Source organism: Pezoporus occidentalis, unplaced genomic scaffold, assembly GCF_034315485.1.
Source record: "Pezoporus occidentalis ecotype Australia unplaced genomic scaffold, CSIRO_AGI_Poc_V1 ctg18, whole genome shotgun sequence".
Classification (NCBI taxonomy): domain Eukaryota; kingdom Metazoa; phylum Chordata; class Aves; order Psittaciformes; family Psittacidae; genus Pezoporus; species Pezoporus occidentalis.
Window position 1 is genome coordinate 8,323,068 of NW_026913640.1, and position 22,620 is coordinate 8,345,687.

A 22,620-nucleotide genomic window follows, 5' to 3' on the forward strand; every position below is an offset into this window, starting at 1 on the left:
TGAAATTTTCCATACCAGACAGAATGCCTCTATGATGAGCACCTCTCAGCTTTGCAATAGGATTTCAGGATTTCTTATTTGAGGTCTAAAGGCTTCTTCCATGTTAATGTTCTAAAGATACATGCATATATCTATACAGAGGAGCTTACTTTCTTATTGTTCTTACTCTGTATTAGTATTTGTGGGTTATTGCTAGTGTGTGTATCTGTCATCCTACAGGGTCAGAGCCAGCTTCCCAGATCCAAACATTACTGTATTTGTTGGTATGTGGATTATTTCTCATGGATTACTGTCTTTATTAAAGACCCTAGAGATAGCTAAAATCAGAATATTCCTGCTTTCATGGAAAACAGGCTCTTTTCCAGGCAGCTCCATCCATAACAAGGTCAAAACACAAGCTTTGCATCCAAAAAACCTTTGCAGCTTGGGTCTGCATTTTTGTTCCAGATGCGAATTTCCTGGCTGCCCTCCTCCAGCACCTTATAAGCTCCCTTGTCTCCTTACCATGATGAAAACACATGAAAAATAAGTAACCCCCTCAAAATGATAATGATAATAATAATAAAATAAATAAATAAAAACCCAAAACAAACCAGAAACCAAAAGAAAAGCCCAAGTAGGAACTGGTGGTCTTGACACTTTGTGTGCGAAAATAGACAGTTCAGCATGGAAGGAATAATGGTAGTAAGGGGTTATCACCACGAAACTCTCAGTTAAATTAGTTTGGGGGCACCTGACAAGCAGCAGGCACTGCCAAGCCTCCTGCTTCAGCTTTTTACCTCAGAAAGTGAAGGCAGCACCATTTCCTCAGCCACCCGTCTCCCCAAACACCAGCGTGGGCTTGTGGTGAGGTGGAGTGAGTTCTGTGAAGGTAAAGCCTCACAGGGGGCTTGTAAAAAGAGGAAAGGGCACCCCGAAGGGACCGGAGAGTGGAGGGGAGTGTGTCAGACTCCCCTCTGCCCTCCAGTCCCCTCGAGGTGCCACAACCACCCCTTGAGTCCCCTCAGGTTGCGCCAGCCCTTGACAGTCCTTAACGGCCATTCCCGCCCTTCCCGCCCGAGAAGTCCCTCCCCCCGCTGGTATGCGCCGGGAAGGGCGGGCGGGATGAGGAGGAGTGGAATGACGCGGGCACCGCGGGTCACGTGAAGCTTTTGGAATGCCAACAATGTAGCGAATGTCCCGACTGCGCCCCGCACTCGGCGCCCGGGACGGCGAGGGGAAGATGGAGCTCGGCTCGCGCTGTCGGGGTCGACGTCGCCGCCTCCGTTATTGAACCTTGACGGTGCCCGGTGAGGCAAGCGGCGGCGCTGGGCGCCCCGAGGAGGTGAGCGAAGGGTGAGTGGGCGCGGCGGTTTTCCTCTCAACTCCTGGTGTAAGCGCCCCTCGCCGACCCATACTGCTGCTTCCTGAGGGTAAAGTCGTGTGGAGAAGCGGAGGGAGCAGAGGCGGCTCGGTCCTTGAAGCGGGAGGGAGCGTCCCGTGTGTGTGTGTGTGTGTGTCCCTCTCAGGGGGCAGTCTCGGCGCCCTGTCCGCACTCTCCGACATTTTCCGGACGCCCGTGTGACAGCCCAGCCAGCGCGGGGGTGTCCCGCCCGCCTGGGGCCTCTGCCCCGGGCCGCATAGCACGGCCTCCCCCCCGCCTCTGCCATGGGACCCGGCTCCGCGGGGTGCCCCAGCAGGCCGGAGCTGCTGGTAAATGTAGTGGCCGGAGTTTATTTTGGGGGCTTTATGCCTGCGAAACGAGTGAGTTTGGGGTTTGAGGAAGAAGAGGTTGGGCGCCCGCGTTCAGCGGAGGTACTCCCGGCCAGCCCTGGGGTTGGAGGCGGAGGCGAGGGCCGGGATAGCCGAGCGAGGAGTCCGGAGCCCTCGCGGTCCCTCGGCTGCGGCGAGGCCCCTGCTGTGCCCAGTCAGCTGAAGGTCACTGCCAAAATTCAGCCCTTCGCCACTCTCTCGGCTGCCTCCCGAGTGGTGTGCGTGTTGAAATACCTCCGTCCCCGACAAAGGCACTGGCGCAAATGACGCAAAAAAGCTTTTTTGGAGTGTCCGAGCTCTGCGGTCAGTTACTGCTTGTTTGCTGTGGATGGGGAAGGTGAGCTGTTTCACACAGCGCTGGATTGGGCCAGTGCTTATGGTTGGCAGTGGGACACGGGCACAGAGTTACTTTTGGAGTTTTGTAAGCCGAAGGAAGGAGAAGAGGAATGACTTGGGGAAAAATCCTCTCTTCAGTTCTTTTCTCTTTCACCATATACCCACTTATAAAGGGGAGCACTGATTGTATAATAATTACTGAACCAGTTCCCCCAAACAATCTTGTATCTCCGGTACAGAGTGGAGGATACCTGTTGCCATGAATTTGTGATCCAAAAAGCCAAAGCAATACCTGTAAATTGAGAGAGGGAAGGGAGTTGTAGCAGTTGCTTAAAACTTTACTCCTTCCTTTTGCAGGGATCTCTCGTTCAGCTCACTAAGCAGAGCCAGTTATAGATTGGAAAGCAGCTTGCAAGCTCAAGGTTTGGGACTTAGCTCTTCAAACACAACTGAGCTTTAGCTTCTTGCCTGTGTTCCAGCTCCACGGAGCCAATAGTACCTGTAGCCTGTTGCTGAATGAAGAAACAGCAGAGTGAATAGCTAGTGCTACTGGGACAACTGGCATCAGCATATTATTTCAGCATGGTTGGTTGATTGCTGTCAGAGCAGATATTGGTATTTCTCAAATAAAAATATTCAGTTATTCAAAAATTATTGTTACAACTTTATGCAATTGAAGTAGTGCTGCACTTACTTGAAATAAGGATAATGGACAAGCTTATAATTTGTGCAGAACATGGAATATCGGGGGGGGGGGGGGATAAAAAAGCCCCAAACCATTAGGATTGTTTAGTCAGAATGGCTTGAAGCTCAAAAATAATTCTGAAAAATCAATTCTTGTGATGGCAAGGAAGGCTATTGATATATTCACGCCCTAGGCAAGGTGCAGATTAGAAGATAATTAGATAACTCCAAATCCAGATGTACCGTCATAAATGCTTAGACAGAATTAGACACACTGCTTATCTTTTAAAGTACCCAAGCCTTTTATTTTTTGCTAAAAATGCAAATCACAGTTGGATTGTAAAAAGAAAGGCAGATTGCCTTTCTCTGTAAAACATCTGTAATATTTAATATTATGATTTCTTGGCTTATTTTACATATTTAGTTTAAAAAAAAAAAACAACCCTTCTGCAAAATACAAACCACATTTGCAGTTTGCTCCAGTACTTACTGTTGTTGCTGTTCTCATTCACGCTGTCTAAAGGATCAGAGTTTCTTTCTGGTTTAGCAGTATTGTAAATGTAAGCTGAGGAAATTGCCAGCTGGCTTGACCTAGCATTATTAGACTTGAGCTTAGGCTAAAGGTCACAAAAGTTCTTTATGTGAAGCATGTGTGTAAGTGGGAAAGCAGTCCTTTGCTGCAAAAAGATGGGGGGATTGCAGGCTTCCCAGCATGTCCCAGGCCTGAGGATTGGCATAGGGACTGAAAAGGAAGAACTCGGATTCCTAAACCTAGCCATATGGTGCCTGCTGCTGTCAGGAAAAGAAAGATGGTTACAGACCAATTAATTGCTCTGTATCTTTTCAGTATCAGCTAGGTATGATGTAATCCTAACAGGCTGGGTTGGTTTTTTTTGTGGGTTTTTTGTTTTGTTTTTGTTTGTGGTTTTTTTTTAACAAGTTTATCTGTTATCTTTTGCTCTAAGTAGAAAAAGTTGAGTTCTTGAGATCTGTTTGTCTTCATTGAGAACAATGAAAGCTTGATCTGTTTTTGACTAAAAGCTGATTTGTCATCCTTGAAAATACCAAAATCTAGATGAACAGCTTTAGCACTTTAAGAAAAGTGACAAACCCTTTCCAATGTGGACTTTTATGTCACTGTTAGTCCTTGATGAGTTAGGGTTGCAGGATATCCTTAGAAAGTACTGAGTGGAGGAGCTCAGGACCTTGACTACATTATAGGTGTCTTTTGCTAAGATTTAAATGGTCAGTAAGACTTCAGCTTAACTTTCAGTTAACTGAGAGAGGTTGACATGGATTAATCTCAGGTGATTAATTTGTGCTCCTGCATTTCAGACTGATGAACCATCATAAAAGAGTCTGGGGGCCTGACTTCGCTGTTGCATTTCAGTCATTGCTTGTAGAGGAAAGCTTGAGCTCTGTGCTAACAAGAAGGTGACGATGGGCTTCAGAGGTGAAGGTGTCCAGATTGTCTTGGCCTTCACAGGAGTAAACTGCTTGGCAGTGAGAAATTGTGGCGAACTTACGGAAATGGTTCTTTTGCTGGGGAATACTACAGCTATCAGGAAGAGCTGTTGCAATGAGTTGAATATTAGTACGAGCATGAGAAAATAAAGAACAACACTTCCTAGAGAAACTGTTTCCAATGATAAATGTGCTATGATCAGAAGTGAAGTGCCTTAAAAAAAAAACCCAACAAACAAACTGGTTGACTTCTGAGTGACAGAGAGGAACATACAGTATGTTACCTTCTTCTGTATTTGCAATTTGAAAACAACTGAACAAAATTCTGACCTTCCCAACAAAGTGGCTTGAGCACCATTTGGGCTTCACTTTGCCAAGTGCTAATAGCAGCAGCAGAAGCAAACTTGCATAAGCAGCATCAATAGGGGAGTGGCATTTCTGATAAAGCTACCTTTTTCACCCTCTTCAGAATGCATAATTATGTAATGTTGATGTTATGGTGATGCCACAAGGACTTAGTTAAGGTAGGATTCTTGTTGTCACTTCATGCTGCACAGAGTTCATAAGCTGCTGGGTAGCTGAGCTATGCTGCATAGTTCTGTGCTGCATGTCAGAAGAGGTGCATGATGCTGTCTCAGTCTCTTTTTTCTGTGTGGGATACTATCTGAGCTGGTTCTGCCACTTCTGCTGCTGCTGTGTACCTCTGTTTAGCCCTCTTTTCCCTTTCTTCCCTATAAAGCACAGCTAATGAAATATTATATACCGTCCCCCACTTTCCTTCTTCTCTTCCTTCCAGTTCTGGGGAGAATTCTTACCTTCAGGCTTTACTAAGATATTCATTTGGAAAGGCAAAATATCTTGTCTTTCTGTTACTCACTTTGTTATTGAAATACTAGAAGTTGCTATGGTTAGAGTCATCAATATTTCCATTATAAATCTTTTTCATAAACTTCTGAAACTGAAGTCGGCTAGTGTAAAATAAACAAAATCTTAAGTGGGGGAAAAACATTTCATGAGCATACTCTTCCCTAATTATGAAATAGGATAGGCTCGTCCAGGCTTTGGTTATGCAATTGGGTGGGAAACTTGCTGTGGTTGAGTACTGAAAATTCTGAAACTTTGGAGTTTTTAAGGGTTTTGTTTTCATTTATTTTGAAAATGAAACATTAAAGTTTATTGATTTATTGATTATGTTGATAAAACAGTTTGGAATCCTAATTTTGAAAACAGATAAAATCATTAAAGAGAATCTGGCTGTGACAGCTGAATGGGTTAAACTGATTGACTTTCACTTGATTCATTGTCATGCTGTCCCTTCAGAGGCATTTCTAATATCCACTTAATTGCATGTACTTTCTGTTTTCTTTTGTTTCAGACACTGTCAGTCTGCAAAATGATGATTCCAAGGATGTTCATTTTTTGTAGGAAATGTGAAGGTTGTAAGCTGAAGTAAAACGTTGGCAGAAACTTGAGAATTTTGCCTCTTTCTCTTTGAAGGATTATGTTTACAAGAAACTGATACCATCAAGTGACACTTTTTTGAAAGAAAGTAATTAAAAAAAAAAAAGAATAAAGCTGTATTTATGCTCAGAGAAAACTGGATTAACAATGAGGCCAAAGACTTTTCCTGCTACGACGTATTCTGGGAACAGCAGACAAAGGTTACAAGAGATTCGAGAAGGTTTAAAGCAACCATCCAAATCTTCAGGTCAGGGACTACCTATCGGACCAGGCAGTGAACCTTCGCTGGACCATAAGATTTTAATAGGGAAGGATGCTGCAAGGCAGCAGCAGATGAGACAGACACCCAAGTTTGGACCATATCAGAAAGCTCTGCGAGAAATTAGATATTCTTTGCTGCCTTTTGCTAATGAGTCGAGTACTACAGCAGCTGCTGAAGTAAACAGGCAGATGCTCCAGGAACTGGTGAATGCAGGTTGTGATCAGGTATGTATGTGTTTGGAGGGGGGATTGTCACTGCCTTCAAAACAAGTTTATTCCCGGGACTGGAAAAAGGATTTTGATGGCAGTTATCAAACTTGACAGTTGATAAAATGTACTGTTTTTTCTGACAGTTGTGTTGCTGTATGACTAGCAGAGTAGATGACCTGCTGTTGAGCAATGTGCCTAGAATGGGAATAATTTATGTTAAAAATGGTCATGGTGGCCTGTAGGATTCCCTTAGGATTTCTCCACTTGATGTGTAAGGCTGATCAGGGTACCTTGTCTGTTTTCTTTTTTTTCTTTCAATCTTTTCTTCCTTGCTCTCCTTCCTTCTTCTTGTTTCCCTCAAGACTGGAAGAAGCCTTAGCTGTGAGTAAGAGGGAATTTAATCTAGCACATCTAAGCTCAAGTTGCTGTCAGAAGCAACTAGAAGAAATAATTGAGACAGTATGTGGTCTTTGAATTCTATACGCTTCACTTGCTGGTTGCACTGGCAGTGATTGGGTACACACCCTTTCTCCCTCACCTTCCCGGCTTCTAGCAAAATGTGGTAGCCCTGTCTCAGATAAGGGACTTGGCACAGGGGTGTTTGCTTTTGTCATTCTGAAAGTGGATGTTGGAACGTATTCTTAATTCAGCGGCCACTCACCTGGTGCAGCACATGGTCTGTGTTGAGCTGCATTCATCTTGCATGTGCTTCTAGTGTTGGTATTGAGTTTCACCTCTGTTCAGGAATAATTTAAGGTTTTGCTTTTTCAGATAAAGTGCTGGTTTGGGTTCAGATTCTGATTGTTGTAGAAATGACTTTTTTTTTTTCCCCCCATGTGCTTGAAAGGCAGTTATTGACAAGCTGAAGCATGTCCATTTGTAGTCTGTGATATAAATTCAAGAGATTTTAAACTGAGGTGCTTTAGTAGCATTTCCTTGATTTCAGGACTTCCAACTCCATTTACTCATGGCAGAGTGTGAGTCTCCTAGACTATATTGTGAATCTGTAGAACAAAGCTAACATCAGCCATTATTATAAAGTCATCATTTCTCTGGACCAGTACAGGCATTAATGAGTGCTGTTGCTATTCCAAAGAGTTCATGCTGTGTGAGCATAGAGGAGATTGCACATCCAACGAGAAGTGCTGTGCTACAACTAAACACTTTCTAGTCCAGTGAACTAAGATGCTGTACGGAATTATTTAACTGGAGGAACCAGGGATTTTCTCCGATCTTAAGCATGCCATGAAAACATGGTGTTTTTTAGAACTCTACCCTGTAAATTTCCCTAGCTGTTTAGGATGAGAACACTTGCTGTGTGTGTGAGCCAAGGTTAAATGAGCACAGCTGGATTCTGGATTGGAAACGTGCATTTGGTAAGTAACATAGACAAATCATTCACACACAGAACAGGCTCATTGGACTGAAATCTTGGAAAGTACTTTGAGCACACTGCAGCACAGGGATATTAAGCCGATATATAAAACAGAAATACCTGAGCACCTGTTAAAATGTGTTGGTATTAAAGGCAGTGTAATGCTCTAGATATATGAAGTTTTAATATCTTCAGCTATTTTGACTTCAACGTTCATGTAACAGTATTGCTTCTGATAGAGCACTAACAGTGAGCCCAGTTCTGACTCTGATGTGAAGATTTTTTTCCACCTCCTTAAATTTGGTTGCATATTTTTGGTGGGTTGTGTGTTTTGCTTGTTTTGTTTTTTTTTGGGGGGGTTGTTGTTTTTTTTTTTTGTTTGTTCTCCCCCCTGACCATAATACTTCCATCCTCACTTTTAGCTTTTCTCCCTAGCTTGTTTCTCCCTATCTTGTGACTTGTTGCCTGGAGATGGCATTATTTGGAGTATCGCTTAGGTTTGTTTGGTGTTCATACCTAAGCATGAGCAGGATCACATTGGCTAGAGTCCAGACAGGGGTTCCAAGACTGGAGTCCTGTGGCTAAGAATGCTGAGTTCAGGCCATATGAAGGCTGTCTGTCCTGGGGGTTGTGAATGAATGGAGTTTCTTGATGCTGTGAATGGTATCTGGCCCTGGGGATGACGTGGTGTAGGGTGATAGACTTCATTACTACCTCTGGATTCTTTCTTCCTGGTGCCTGAACTGTTTTGAATCAAATGCTGAACTGTTTGAGAGCATGATGTGTAGTAAATCAGCCATCCCAAGCTACCCTGTCCCTGCTAGTGAATCAGTCTTTAAACACCTACCTCATGGATGTCTTCTGTAGTCCTGTAGGCAACTAAGATATCATTGATTTAACAGAGAAGTGGTCAGCTTCAGTTTCTTTGGGGATGATTCTATTTACCTCTGGACCCAATGCTAGTGTGAGGTTGGTGATTGAAGCCCCTCCTACCCTGTTTCACATGTCACCAGCAAATATTTAGAGGTTAAAGATTTCAGTCCATGAACAGCTTATGGTCTTCTTGAACCTTCCTCAACCTTAGGCGCGCAGAGAACAAGATCTTACACCTCCTGATCGTGCTTCATGGTGCACTAATCAGCTGTTCAGCAGCTGCAAGTTTCCCAGAGTTGGCCATTTGCCCTAAGAAGCTCTAATCATGGGTGGGTTTGGAAGGTGTGAAGAATGAATTATTCAGTTTCATCTTTTGTGACCTCTATTTTCAAGTTGGATTTGGGAACACTGGAAAGTATCCTAACCATGTGGTGAGTGGTCTGTTCTGGTGGCCACCATGCAGAGATTGAGATTCTTCTTCAGTTTGTTTATTAGACCACAGTAAGAACTTTTGGGAGGGTGAAGGAGAGCAGTCATAATTAAAAGAAAGAAGTTTTAGAGGTAGGTGAGACAATACTTCCATTTATAACTCTCATCAGCTCCAGTCATCTGGTTTATCTGTAGCATGGTTAGATTCTCACAACCATTTTGCATACTGCAAGTGATGTTGCCTGTTAGGTAACATAAAGGTAGGGTTTGTAGCTCCCTTTTCTGCGTAAGTGGCTGTAAGTTTTAAGATTAAATCGGTTTAATTAAGCAAAAAGAAAACATACTCTTTTACAACTTTATTATTGCTGTGTGAAACACCCACACAGACAGGAAATTGGTTATGAGGGGTTGGTAAATTTAACAATTATATAAAATGCAGTGTAATTCGTCAAGTAAATACAAAATTCTTGTGTCTTTCAGTTACAATCACCACAGGTGTTAGATGTGAAAACAGGTTTCTGGTGTGTTTTTTGGTTGTGTTTTTTTAACTGATTAGGAAGTTGTGTATCCTTTAAAGGACTCGTGTTCTTTCACAGTGGTTTATTTTCAGCCATCATCTGGCTTATAGTTTTATAGTAAAATCTGGCCCCAAAAACTTAACGGGGACTTGGCTTCTTTTCAGCCAGGATTACACACTCTTTTTTTGAAGAGATACAAAACAAAATTACACACATAATTAGTCATAGTTCTTCTCAAACAAATGGAGTAACTTGCCTGTTGTTTGTGTAAGTCATCTTTTCAACAGTAATTATTTAGTAAGTTTCAATCAAAAATAATTAGTGCAGCATAAATGGTTTTGAAACTTGCAGGACATGACTGCAAAAGATGCGATGTTTTTTTTGTTGCAAAAGCTTGAAGCTAAAAGCACTGCTAATAGCAAATGAAACTCCCTGGGCTTGGAAATGTAACTTGCAGTCACTGTGGAGGGACAAGAGTGTGGAGAATCTGTCCTGTGGGCTGGTAAACCGCTGGAATCACCTGGGGCAACTGGTTGGCATTTGGGGTGTGGTGGTAAATGCAGCTGCTGTTGTGGATTGGATTTTTCTAATGAATAGATGCAATTGAGCATATGATCAGTGACATTCCAGGAACCTGAATAGGCTGTAGTGTATTTACTGTACTTCCTTCAAGTGTAAACAGCCAATGACATTGTAATTTAGAGTGGGCTGCAGCAGTTCAAGATGAGCTGTGGAACCTTACACAGGTCAGTTTTTCCCCCCCTCCCCCCCGGCCTCAAGCACATTTCTTTGAGGGAGGGTGCCTTTTCTGGGTAAAGATTTATAGACATGGTTTGCTTAGGCATCTACTTTAAAGAAAAAATGATGGTTTAGGATTTTTTTACAGGCTATGTACATCCAGTAACATGCATTGTGTACTACTATGCACTATAGTAGTGTGACTATATGAAGTGGGGAAGTTTTAATGCTTCATTTTTTCCAGAGGCTTTTATAAATATCGTGTAATAAAACATGTACTCTCCACCTGTGCCAATATCAGAACATTCCAGAGGGGAAGATCTGTCCTTTGGACACTAATTATAGTGTCTTTCAAGGAAGAGGAATGGTGTTTGTGGGTACTGTAATGTGTCTAAGAATATCACATCTTGTCATCTGTGTTACACTGAACTCATGGAATTCAGTTTGAAGAAGTGGGGTGGTTTGTTTTCTTCTTTCTCAGTTCTTCCTTCTTCCATTTCAGGATTCTTTTGATCTGTTCATTATGGATTTGCATCTTTTTTATTTAACCCATTTTGCAAAGATTCTACCCTGATTTGGGAATGCGGCTTGATTTTTGGAAAACTTGGATAATGGAGAATACATTATTTGCCTCAATTTGAACAAATATTTGCACCTCTTTGAAGGAAATTCTGCTATGCCAAGTAGACCTTGGGCAGAAAGTTCTTTTATGTTTTGCATTCTGTTTTTTCTTTTCTATAAAAAGTTTCAGGTCATGCTTGTCCACCTATAATCCGTGTGCTGTCTAGCAGTGTGGTACTGACCATTATGACTTTCCTGTTGCAGTGTTGCGAGGAAACAGATACAATGGCAAGTTTTCTTTTGGTAACAGGCAGTGCATGGCTGGAGTTTTCCTTGTAGTAAAACATCTGTTGTGATTTGGTTGTTAAGAGAACAAGGCTAAAAACACAGCTTGCCTTCAAGGTCAAGGGCAGCAAATTTTGTAATAGCCCCGAGTAAATGGGGGAATTGATTTTATAACATTGGCCTGTCCTGTAACAAAATTTTGTCTTCTGCTTGGGTAAACATTACCTGTGTTAAAGAGTTCTGCTTGCCCAACTGTTTACTGAAACCTCCAGATGAGCATCTTAGTCATCTTCTGGGTGTTTTGGGTCCAGAGTAATGAAAAATAACCTGCAGAATGAGGTGTTACTGCCTAGGTTATTCTGTGGGACATACATTTAAGGTAGCAAGAGTCACTATGAACTGTGTTGCAAGTCAGGAGGATATAAGTATTTCTGGGTTACAAGGACTAAAAAGGGGACCCTCAAATGAGGGCACTCGCTGCTGAATGCAGGAGAAGGATTTTATTTTAGCAACTGAAGTAGATTTGATAATTGAGGCCAACAGTCTCTTGGGTGTTTGTTTGTCTCCCTCATTTGAAGGTAAGCTGTTCATTCTGTCTTCTCTTTACTGATGTGTTGAGAGCTTGTTTCATAAGCTTTTCCTATACTTTTTTCCTTTTTTTCTAACCTCCCTTTTTTGTTTCAGCCTTCTTCTCATTTTTGAGAAGTTTCCAGTATCATCCGGTGTTCTTCCATCAAAGCATGTAAAAGAACGTGTTTTCCCACCAAGATGTCTGAAGTTAGCCCCTTAAGTAATTTCAGTTCTTAACTGCTTCAGGGAAAAAAGTGAGTGATACCTTTGCAGAGTCTGAAAGCAAGAGTAGAGGATTGCTCTTGAGCCAATACCTACCTATTTTATCCTGTTTCTCTTGTCTCCAGTCTCTCTGTGTTGCTGCTGCTTCTTGATGACCCTGTCTTAGTGAATATACTTAAATCCTCTGTGTCATGATGCAGTTTCTGCAATATATTTTGGAAGGCGCTCTTGCCTTTGCTCTGTGTGAGCATGGCTTAGAGTTTGTCCTGCAGAAGGCAAAAAAAGAATTTTGCCTTTTCCTTTACATTTCTGTGGTGGTGTAAGTATCCCTTAGCAGTAGTAGGTGACTGCATGTTCTTCACATGACAAGATGTGGCTTCTAGGCAACTGGGCAGTAATAGGGCATTGAACAAGGCTGCAATATATTTTAAATTCTGCCCTTTCTTCTTTAGCAAACTATAGAATAAATTGTGTCTTGGTAGTAGGGTTATGTTTGAAATGACAGAACAGGAATCAGGTACTAGACTTCAATTGTAGATAAGTGTGAATCTTGAGTTACCTTAAACTAATGCTTTCCTATTTCACATGTCAGATAATCATTCTAGAAGCTTGGGAGTTAATATAAAAGTCTAAAATTATATATTGCTATAACAGGGTGCAGTATTAATTTGCACTGGATACTTAAATTGTATTTATTAGAATTTAATTGACAGAAGAAAGTTGAGCTATGGATTTTTACTTTCTTTAATAAGAAAGGAAATGGCTTCATCACAGTCACTAAAACTTCTGCATAAGCATTTACTTCAGTCTCTGAATAAAAAAAGCCCTTGTGACCAAAAGTGAAGATTGCCATTCTTATAACAGGAAGTTGATATCACAATAGTAGTAGGGTGTAACTGTTCCTTTTGCTTTTTTTGTTGTTGCTGTTCTCAGCCTAAATATCTGCTGTTCTGTTCAGCTTGTTTCTGAGAGGAACCAATGTGATTTTTTGGGGAGGTTGAAAACCAGTGTCTCTGCATGGGTAGGGGGTATATGGGGTGGCTTTTTGGTTGTCATTGTGGGGTTTTCTTGGTTTTTTAAAAAATACTATTCAACTTAGATTTCAGTAAAGTACTGGATTCAGGTCTCTTGCATGCTAAAACCTTCAGCGGTAATCGAAGATGTGCATTTAGAACTCAGTTTAACCTCAGAATGCTTTTCTGCTAGGTACTGAAGTAATAAACCCTCATGTTCAAGCTGCTAATAGAGTACTGACAGAATGCAAATAAAAGTCCATGACTCCTTCTCATGTACTACAGGAGTATGGGCCATACCTGTGAGCAGAGATTTTTATTTTATTTCTTTTAATTTTGTTTCCCCCTAAAGCATGGCCAGATATACAAAGAGTAACTTGCCATGATAGTCCTTTTTCCTCACTTTTTTTTCTTTCTGTACCCACAGGAAAAATTACTTTGCAGACATTCTGAAATTAGCTCATCAGCGGAACTGAAACTAAATTAATGGGAAGGAAAAAAAAAGGCGATTATTTCATTTGTACTCTGTGTAGAAATACTAACACTATCACCAGGTATGGGAGCTTATAGCAATTTAAATTAGAAAAGTGTAGCCAGGCATTCAGTCGCATAATATGAAGGGAACCAAAATACTTTTTCTTCTATTTTATTATAAAATCTAATTGTCAAATGCTGTCATATTTGCCCAAGGGTAGAATGAAGTTGCTGTTACTGCATGTTCTGAAAGCATGGTACTATTACAATTGTGTCTCTGCTTTCTGGAAACATTCAAGATGCTGGCTGAATTCTCACCAGACCACTGTTGGAAGGAGAAACAGTGACTGACATGGTCATGCCTAGGCACTGAGGATTACACCGCTGTTATTCTGAAGGTGAATAGTTATGTACTACAAAATACAGCAGAAATGCTTTTTGGTTATGAGGTTGACCATGTCAGTCTTGAGCAGACCACAGCTTGTTAGTGTTCCCTTTGGCACAGCGTTCAGATCCTGCTCAGCATCTGTTTGTGGTGGTAGTGTTTCCTCTAGAATGTCCATGTCTCATGTGTTGTCCATGTACCCCCCCAGTTTACCATAAATTGGGCTCCAGTACATACAGTCTCTGTTCCCTTGGTACCAGCCGTCTCTGTGACTTGCAAATGCATGTATGTAGTGATATTTAAAATAAACCAGGACAGACATGAAAGCGAACTTAAAAGTAGTTTGGATTTTCTTGGTGGTGATGGCTCCACTGTCCGTTTATTCCTCACCATTGCATTTTTTTGTTGTTGTTGTTGTTGCATTTTGCAACTGTTCCTATATCCTTTGTTACTCTAATGCATGATTTGTAAACTACTCGTTTCATCCAGAGCATGCAAAGAAGCAGTGTATTACTCTTTGCGTACATAAAATGCTAGGAAGAAGAGTGCTGATACAAAAAGAGATAATGTAATTAGGTTCTTGCCCTTCAAAGAGATTGGCTTCAGTAAGACAACTAGCAGTGTGAAATTACTCCTGTGTAAGTCTTTATATGGTTAGGTTTGGATTTGATCCACCATTTATGAATCTGTTGGATGTGGGTTATTTCAAACCAGAAGAAAATGCCAGCACAGACTCAGATCATCGCTGCTGCACTGCAGCTTCATTCTCTCCCCATTCATTTTGTTCTTCCAGTACAGAAGACACGGCTGCGTGGTGACCTCATAGCAGCCTTCCAGTATCTGAAGGGGGCCTATAGGGATGCTGGAGAGGGGGACTCTTCATTAGAGACTGTAGTGATAGGACAAGGGGTAACGGGTTAAAACTTAAACGGGAAGTTTAGACTGGATATAAGGAGGAAATTCTTTCCTGTTAGGGTGGTGAGGCACTGGAATAGGTTGCCCAGGGAGGTTGTGAATGCTTCATCCCTGGCAGTGTTCAAGACCAGGTTGGACGAGGCCTTGGGTGATGTGATTTAGCATAAGGTGTCCCTGCCCATGGCAGGGGGGTTGGAACTAAATGATCTTAAGGTCCTTTCCAATCCTAATTATTCTATGATTCTATATCAACTCTTAAATATTTTCAAGGCTGTTCAAGTCTCTACCTTCCTTTACCTCTTTTCCTACTGCATTGCTTTTTCTACTCTGTTGTTTTGAATGGCTAATATGTAACACCTCCTATATGATTTTCTCCATGTGCCTCTGAATATGCTAATCATTTTTTTTATATTTGAAAACTATTAAGAACTCTTTTAGAGACTTCAACCTCCTTTTTAAGATTTTATATGACATCCTAGAGAATTATAGATGTAACTGTAATGTGACTTTAACAGTACACCCCATGTATCTTCTTCTCTGCATCTTTTCTTCCATTTAGTGCCAGGACTTTAGTTCTGTGGTTAAATGAGCCACCTGTTCCATTCATCCTTCTTTTCCAGTTTTTCCACAGTCACTGTGTTCATTCCACCTTCCTGCCAGATGCCAGCCTAATAAAGATGTGTAAAATCTAACCAGTGTAACTGGAACCTTGAAAATACTAATATGTGCATGGAATCCTGGTTTACAAACCTCAAAATCTCTGTTTGTCCCAACTAAAAATAGAAAAAGTTGTGGCCATGTGACAGAGATCTTCAAATCAAGACAAATCCACTCCATATTGGGCTGAATTTGTCGTGGCTCCAAACGAGGGCTTTCTCCAGAGATGTGCATTCATTCCACCTTGCTGAAGCTGGTTCTTTATGATTGTCCAGGTCAGTTTTTTGATTGTGCTTTTAGATGATCCCTGATTGCCGGTGTAATGTGTGCTGCCCAGACATGATTGTGATCAGCTGGCTGTGTACTGGAGCATGGTGGAATCTCTTTTTCTTTCAAGTACTTCAGCAGTAGCTGTGCTGGAAACTTGCTTCTGTGTCTTTCCTGTGATAATTTCTTCCACCTTGGCCATCCCTCACTTTCGGAAAAGCTATTTATGTTCTCTAATGCAAGCACTAAGTTCATTGTGTGGTTTCGTGAAGGTATTTTATGAAGAACGTGTGTTTGGTGTTGCAGTCTTGCAAATGGAGAGGTGTTGGTGCGGTGCTCAACAGTGCAAAGCACAGACCTAGTCTTGGGGTTTACAAGTAGGCAAAAGTCCTCAGCCTGAGCCAGGTCACCTGGTGAGCCAGCTCCCCATACTTGACAAGCAGGATCTCACTGGGAACTGCCAGCAAATTCGAACGCAAGCCACAAGAATTCTCATTTGCGTTGGTGTGCCTCTCTCCTGCCCCCCTTCTCTCTGTTTACTGAGCAGTGAACCTTCAGGGGGTTTAGCCACATGAAAGTAACCTAGAAAAAGTATTTTTCAGTACTACTTTGGTGCTGTAACAAATCAGTTCCACTTTTCCAGGAACTTCCCAGTGGCTCATAAGAGTTAGAAATTGCTGGAGGTTGAGAACTTGCTGTTTCAGGTCCTGCACTACACTTACGCAGAAATGGGTGCTCAGATTTGCTGCCAGGGAAGGAGTTGTTGCCTCTTGAGTCTGGAGCACCTCTGCTCAGGAGGCAAAGGAGACTGTGAGCTGCAGCACAATCTGTGGCAGAGCTCTGGTACTTGGGGCAGAGCTGTCTATTCCCAAATTCTTGGGAAGGTCAGAATGTCCTGCTGTGTGTTCAGCATCTCCAGGAACACTGTTTTGGGCAAACAGTGCTATGTGTTTAACAGGATTCTTATTGGCTTGGGGCTCCTCCTCTTCCTTTTTTTTTTTTTTTTTTTTGCAAAGGGCCGTTTTCCCCTCTTTGCCTCATGGAGGAGGGTTTCGGCTCCCAGCCTCTTCAGTGGCTATAGGAGTGTGACCTCCGTCATCACCCTGCCTTATGTGGGCCAAACAACAGCTGTAGCATTCACACAGCAGCTAGGGGAGGCCAGTTATCTTACTTTCAGGTGTGCATAAAGCTTCCTTTTTTCCTCACATTATCTTACCTTGGAATAGGATTATTGGCTAGCACTAGACAAAACCCTGAGTCAAACAAGTTGGAGCACCATCAACCCTCTTTGCACACAGACTTCTGAACCTGTGAATTTTGGGAAAAGCCTGCCAATAGATCACAGATCTGGTTTGCCACTTTCACATGGTGGTTTTCTGATTTCTCAGTCTGGGAGGAGGCTCAGTGAAACTAAGTTTTACACCACCCCCACCCCCTCCCATTTTTTTTTTTTTGACCTTGATCGTGGCAGCCAATGGGAGGCTTAAACTGACAGGGAAGTGATAACTGACAATCATAAGGGCAGAGGGGAAGCATAAGAAGCATGAAGCCCCTGCTAAAAAGCAGGAACTGGATGTGTGAGCAGAGAGAATGATGTTTGGCATTTGCTTGGGGAGGAGAGCAGATGGGTTGCAGAGCCAAATTTAAACATTAGTAGCAAACTGGTTGTTTTAACTGGAGGAACATTAGAGCAGAGGAAGTATCTGCTTGGAAAATTGGATGTAATTTTTGAGGGTGAAAATTCTAATCATACAGACTGAAGTGCTGTTTTGGTCTCTCAGCCCCCAAGCCACCTGCATGACTAAAGCCAGCACGTACTCGCTGTGGGCTTGTGCTCAGGTGTTGGGAAAGTCCTCCTCCTCTTCAGCTTATCAGCCTGGGCCAAAACCACTCCCTGCATACCAGGGAAAGCAGTGTGGGGTTCCCAGCGGTGCTCCCCACAGTGTGGGCCTGCTGCTTGCTCTAGCTGCAGAGGAGTTGTCTTCATGTTCCCTACTTGAATGTAGAAGTTCCAGGTTGCCTTTCTTTCCTCCTCCCCACTTCCCTCTTTTCAGTGTTTCTGTGTGCTTGCTGTCTAAAGTCATGCTTAACCCTTCATCCTGCCCATATGCTTTGCTCACAAGGCTTAGTTGCTTTTTGTATTTTTAGGTAGCACCCTCCTGTATTCAAAAAGCCAGGCTCCTATGCTTGTTGCAATGGCAGTTCTTGCTTCTGGGAAAATAAAGGATTTGCTTTCCATGTAAAAATAGCTTTATTATTTCCATACGTGAGTAGCAATTGGGGCAGGCATATATGCAGGTCAGCCAGGAGATGGGATTGGATGGTGAAAACCTCTGTTCCAAGAATGGGCTGGAACCAGCAACAGTTCTTCATGTGCTGAGCAAAGCAAACTGGCTTGAAGAGAAGTGGTATCCCTTCTTTGGGTGCACGTGCAAAGTGCTGGTATTATTCTACAGAGGGGAGCCAAGCACTGACAGAATGAGCACTTAACTCTGTTAAGTACTTAGCTTAGTTTTACAGTTTCCTCATAATCACATTCTTCTGGTAATGGAAGGCATGCACTTTGAATAAGAGATTACAAAGGAAAGTTTCTTAGAGCTAATCTATAACTGCAAGTGCTTGGAGCATCTAAATAGAAGGGATGTTTGCAGGAGCAGTCTCTATTATTCTCCAAGATTGTGCTCAGTTGGGTACTGAGTAAATAAACAGTAAATGTGCAAATCTTGGGTAATGTGGCTTTGTGCTTGTTTTGATAGTCCAGCTGTACTGTGGTTTTTGTTTGCTGTGGTAACTGTCTTGTGAATCTTCTGGCTTATTGCCACGTATTTCTAGATATATATGAGCCTGATGTGGATCTTTTTCATCTTTGTATTTTGCTAGTTCATATTTTACTTCCTTCAGGTGTATTTTAGAGGTTTCTTTAAAGCTTTAAAAACTAGTCAGCTTGAATTTTCCCTTTATCTTCACAAAAGTCACTACAAAAGTAAGAAAAAAAGCACAAAAGAGGAATTACAGGCAGCATTAAAAATGTTCCTTCAGAACAGAAAAGCAGATTTAACATGAATTAAAAACTCAGCTTTGTTTCAGAGTTGCAACAGCTCTTTTATTCACCAGAGAACTGTTAAAGCTAGTCATTTCTGGCATAGTATCGGTGAGGGAAGCGTGACAAAGTGCAGTGGAATGCACTGAGCTGCAAGCCAGCTTGTAGTAGTATATGACTTTAGTGTATGGAGAATTGCAGGAAGTGCTGGGGGGGGGGAAGCCTTTTCATTTGACCAGCTACTGAGTAACAGTGTTCTCGTTCCTCAGACCCCACCTGCAACAACAGAGGGGTCCCTTGGATGCTTGTGTCAGAAGACGAACTTGAGGAGCCTGTGCAGTCTGAGTTTCTGGTAGAACCAGGCTCTGTTCTCTGAGCACTGCTGTGCAGGATGCGGCGAAATGAGAAAGCTGGGAAGAGTAGTGGGGTTGCAGAGCAACTGTGCGTATATCTAGGCTGGGAATGTATGCTAGCCTGATCGTGCTAGAAGATGAAGATTCTTGGGCCAAAATTCTGTCATGACTGAAATCAGTAAAATTGCTATTGATTTCATCAGACCAGAGCTTTGCTGCTTATTTTGGGCAGTAAAAGGGTCCTGTTCCACCAGTACACACCTGCAAAGTCCATTTACTTAGACTGAGGTTTTGGCACAGATTTTGGCCTTAAGTGGAAATCTGTTCTAATCCAGTTAATATTGGTAGCTTGTATTTCAGATTCCATGGACAGTTAAACCCAGTTAAAATATTCCTGTAATTTGAAGCGTAACTGGTATTTTCCTTCGTTCTTCCCGAAATTGTGATGTTGGTGTCCACAGTTTTCCAGGCTTTTGTAATGACATTATAAGAAAACATGATGGTACCTTTCCTGCAACTGGAAAGCTTGATTAAAATTAATTATAATGTTGATAATTTTAAGAGCTGATGGATACCTTGAAGAAAGGAAGCAGACGTTTGCAGTGCTTGTTACAGGAAGTGAATGTTGACCCTGGAAGCAGAGTGTCTTAAAAACTGCTCTTCAGGAATCAGTGCATCTGTAATTCTGCATCTCACAGTGCTATCCAAGGCAGCATACACAGGCAGAAGCTCCAGTAAGATGCACAGACAGTAGAAGTGAGGAAAGCATTTCTCTGGAGCTCCAGGATGACCTCTCAGCTTACTGGTGTAGCGTGAACTAGATAACAAATATCAGGGTCCATCTCCATGTGTTATTACCATAGACGCTGAGCTTTGTTTTGGGCTTGGCATGCTTAAAGAGCATGACCATATATCTTCTCATGAACCTGCAGTGTGCTATGATGCAGTGATATCTGTTTAACAATACTTGCCAGCGTGCACACAGGTTAGAAACCAGTAGGAGTACTGTCTCCACCCAATTCTCATAGGGGAAATTTAGGAACTTGGAATTCGATTGCCTAACCAGACATACATCCTTACCTTTGGCAGCTTTGTCAAACAGGTGTATAGAAACTATATTGTTTTCCTTCATCCAGAAAGTGAGACATTTACCAGCATGCTGCTGCATGTTGTTGAGTCCTAGTTTCTGGGACTGTGTATTGTGAGGCCTCCCTTCCATGCCATGTAGCATTGTGCTTGTTAATGCTCATGTTACCTGTCAAAGCACTGGCCAGGATTCATTCTGCACTTGAAATGTCTGTGAAAAAATTTGCCCATGATTTTGCTGTAAAGATCACTTTTTAAGAATATGTTTTCTCAAGGAAGAAAAGTGATTACTTGTCTGTTACTATTTCTTAATATTTTGTACTCTTGAAGATCTCAGAAGAAACATTCTGGCTTTGAACAGTATTCTTGCAACTGAGCATGCGCTGTAATGATAACAATACTAATAATGAAGCCTGTAAAGCAATTGCCAGTTGTTCTCTTAAGTGACTGTGGATTGAGAACAATGGAAAACAACAGTCCCCTAAAAGTTCGCATAAAGGGTTGAGGAAGGGAGGTGGTGAGCACTGATCCGCTGCCAGGATTACTGGCAACTAGTAATAAAATGTGTCAGCACTGAGTGACTTGGTCAAGGGACCAGTTTCTTTATCTTCTTGAGCCTTCTCATGCTTCCTCCTCAGACTTAAACTGTGTAAGAAGGGTGAGTGGAATCATGGTCCTCTGCTCTGCTTTCCTTCCTCTCCTTTGTTTCAGTCTAATCAAGTTCAGACTTCTTAGGAGTTCAAAATACTGTATTTTCCTAAGAAATATAGTTGTTGTGGAACAGGTCCAATATCTGCTAGAGTCATTGTTACCAGGGTTTTTATTGGCTTGATACAGTGAGATATTTTTTTTCTTCCTCCTGTGGTTTAAAATTACTTGTCTAACATGTTGATTTATAGCCTGTCATGTAAGACTGTTTCCCCTTGGCTATATCTTTTTAAGATGATCAGATGTCTTTCTGAAAAATGTCCTGTTGTTGCCTTGAAATATTAAGTGATAACTGTACCAGTAAGAGAGGGATTAGCTTGTTAAACCTCATACGACACCAGCACACAAAATACGGCAATTAAAGACTTTCATAAGGCAGCACAGAGATAAGAAAAAAAAAAGCCTTATGGTGTGAGATGTCGGAAGCATATTCCATTCTCCTGGGAAGTTTGTAAGTTGGTGTAAAGGAAGGAGAGGAGGCTCCTGGGCTTGGGCTGCAGGAGAGCAGCTTTTGGTGGTGCTGCCAGAGCCGCCTGTCTTCCCGCCTGTTCATTCCTGCAAGCTGTGCCAGCACAGTGTTTGTGGAGCTGAGTGGTGACTGATCAGGGAACTGATCCAGGTTAAAAATAACCTTTTGGGGATGGTGGGAGGGACATGAGCACAATTGAGGGTATGGCAGGGGGATGCAGAAGGGAGCAGGGAAGTTGAGATTGGTGGCAGCTGCCTTGGCTGTCAACCACCATCAGAGGGAATGCCGAGAGAAAGCTCAGCCTGTGCTCATGTGCTCTTCTTCCAGCTGTGCTCCAGAGATGGCCATCTGCTCAGTGCTGTCTCCTCTTACTCCTCCTCTCACCCAGGTCTTACTGCCCCAGCTGAGCTGCTGCTGGAGTTAACTCTAGCTCACTTGCGTCAAAATGCACTGAGTTAGCTTCAACAGCTAAATCATAGGTCTGTCCTCACCCAGCTGTCCCTGAGAGTGATTGCACTGCAGCATGGTCAGACCAGAGAGAAGCAGGTTACGCCTCCAGCGCAGGGAGCACTAACAGGCAGCCAGGGGCAAGGTGGAAGTAGATTCTGCTGGCACACTTGCAGCTGGAAGATAATAAGTAAATACTAAGTTATAAATGCTGAAAGTACTGATATGATCATTTTCTTGTGTTGCTGTGGCTGATATCACAGATGGCTAATGGCAGGTTTGTGAAGAGATACTGATACTAAGGGGATAACATTGAGGAGGATCTTGCAAGAGGATTTCTTTCCTGCAACTACTTAAAATATTTATCACAGCCTTTGCACGTAAATGAAGTGGAGTGAGAAAGATGCTGCTTCAGTACTTTGTGTCTTGCCTATTAAAGTGTGCTACTTGTCCAAGTAGCCAGCAGAAGTAGCGATGAGGTGAACTGAGTAAAAATACTGCTAAGAAAATACCAGATTTTAAAAGGACAAGAGAGTGATTGTGGAAACCTAGAAAGAAATGGTTTTATACTTTCAAAAAATACTTTTGAAACTAATTATGCAATAAAAGTGAAGCTGGATGACTGTATTCCTTTCAGTTGTGCTGTTCAATATTGTCTGGTATTTCTCCCCCTCTTCTCTGTTGAACTGGACTTGGGTGCTGCTTACAAGGTTTCTGTAGGACATTGATCAAATTGTGTGTTACGAACTAATTTGAATTTTTTCCTGTGCATTCATTTATTTTTTTACACTTCTCTGTTCTCACTGAGCACAGAAAAACAGCAGTTGTTAAAGCATTACCATGGAGCAGAAGCAGTCATTGATTTTCTTTCCAGGGTCAGTTTTGAGGACCCCGGTGGGCACTTCCCCCCCCCCCCCCCCCGTAGCTCAGGAGCTAAGGAAGATGCAGCTGCTCTCTTGGGGGAATTGTTTACCTCTCTGTGGAATCTTGTCCCGGTCAGCTATGTGCTAAGAATGTGAATAATTCTGCTGCGGCTGCTTTACATGTAAAAAGCCTGACCTTAAGAT

General features: G+C 42.3%; 1 protein-coding gene across 3 annotated transcripts in view; it reads left to right on the plus strand.

Annotated features, from left to right (window-relative positions):
• Positions 1 to 1,139: 1,139 nt before the first annotated feature.
• Positions 1,140 to 22,620, plus strand: part of LATS2 (large tumor suppressor kinase 2) — a 50,638-nt gene continuing 29,157 nt past the window's right edge. Inside the window, exons 1-2 of one of the 3 annotated variants that reach the window (XM_062615224.1) lie at positions 1,140 to 1,324; positions 5,612 to 6,183. In XM_062615224.1, coding sequence (XP_062471208.1) covers positions 5,845 to 6,183 — 339 coding nt within the window. In that variant the 5' untranslated portion in view covers positions 1,140 to 1,324; positions 5,612 to 5,844. The remainder of the gene's footprint in view (positions 1,325 to 5,611; positions 6,184 to 22,620) is intronic. The other 2 variants (XM_062615225.1, XM_062615226.1) reach the window with 2 other exon arrangements.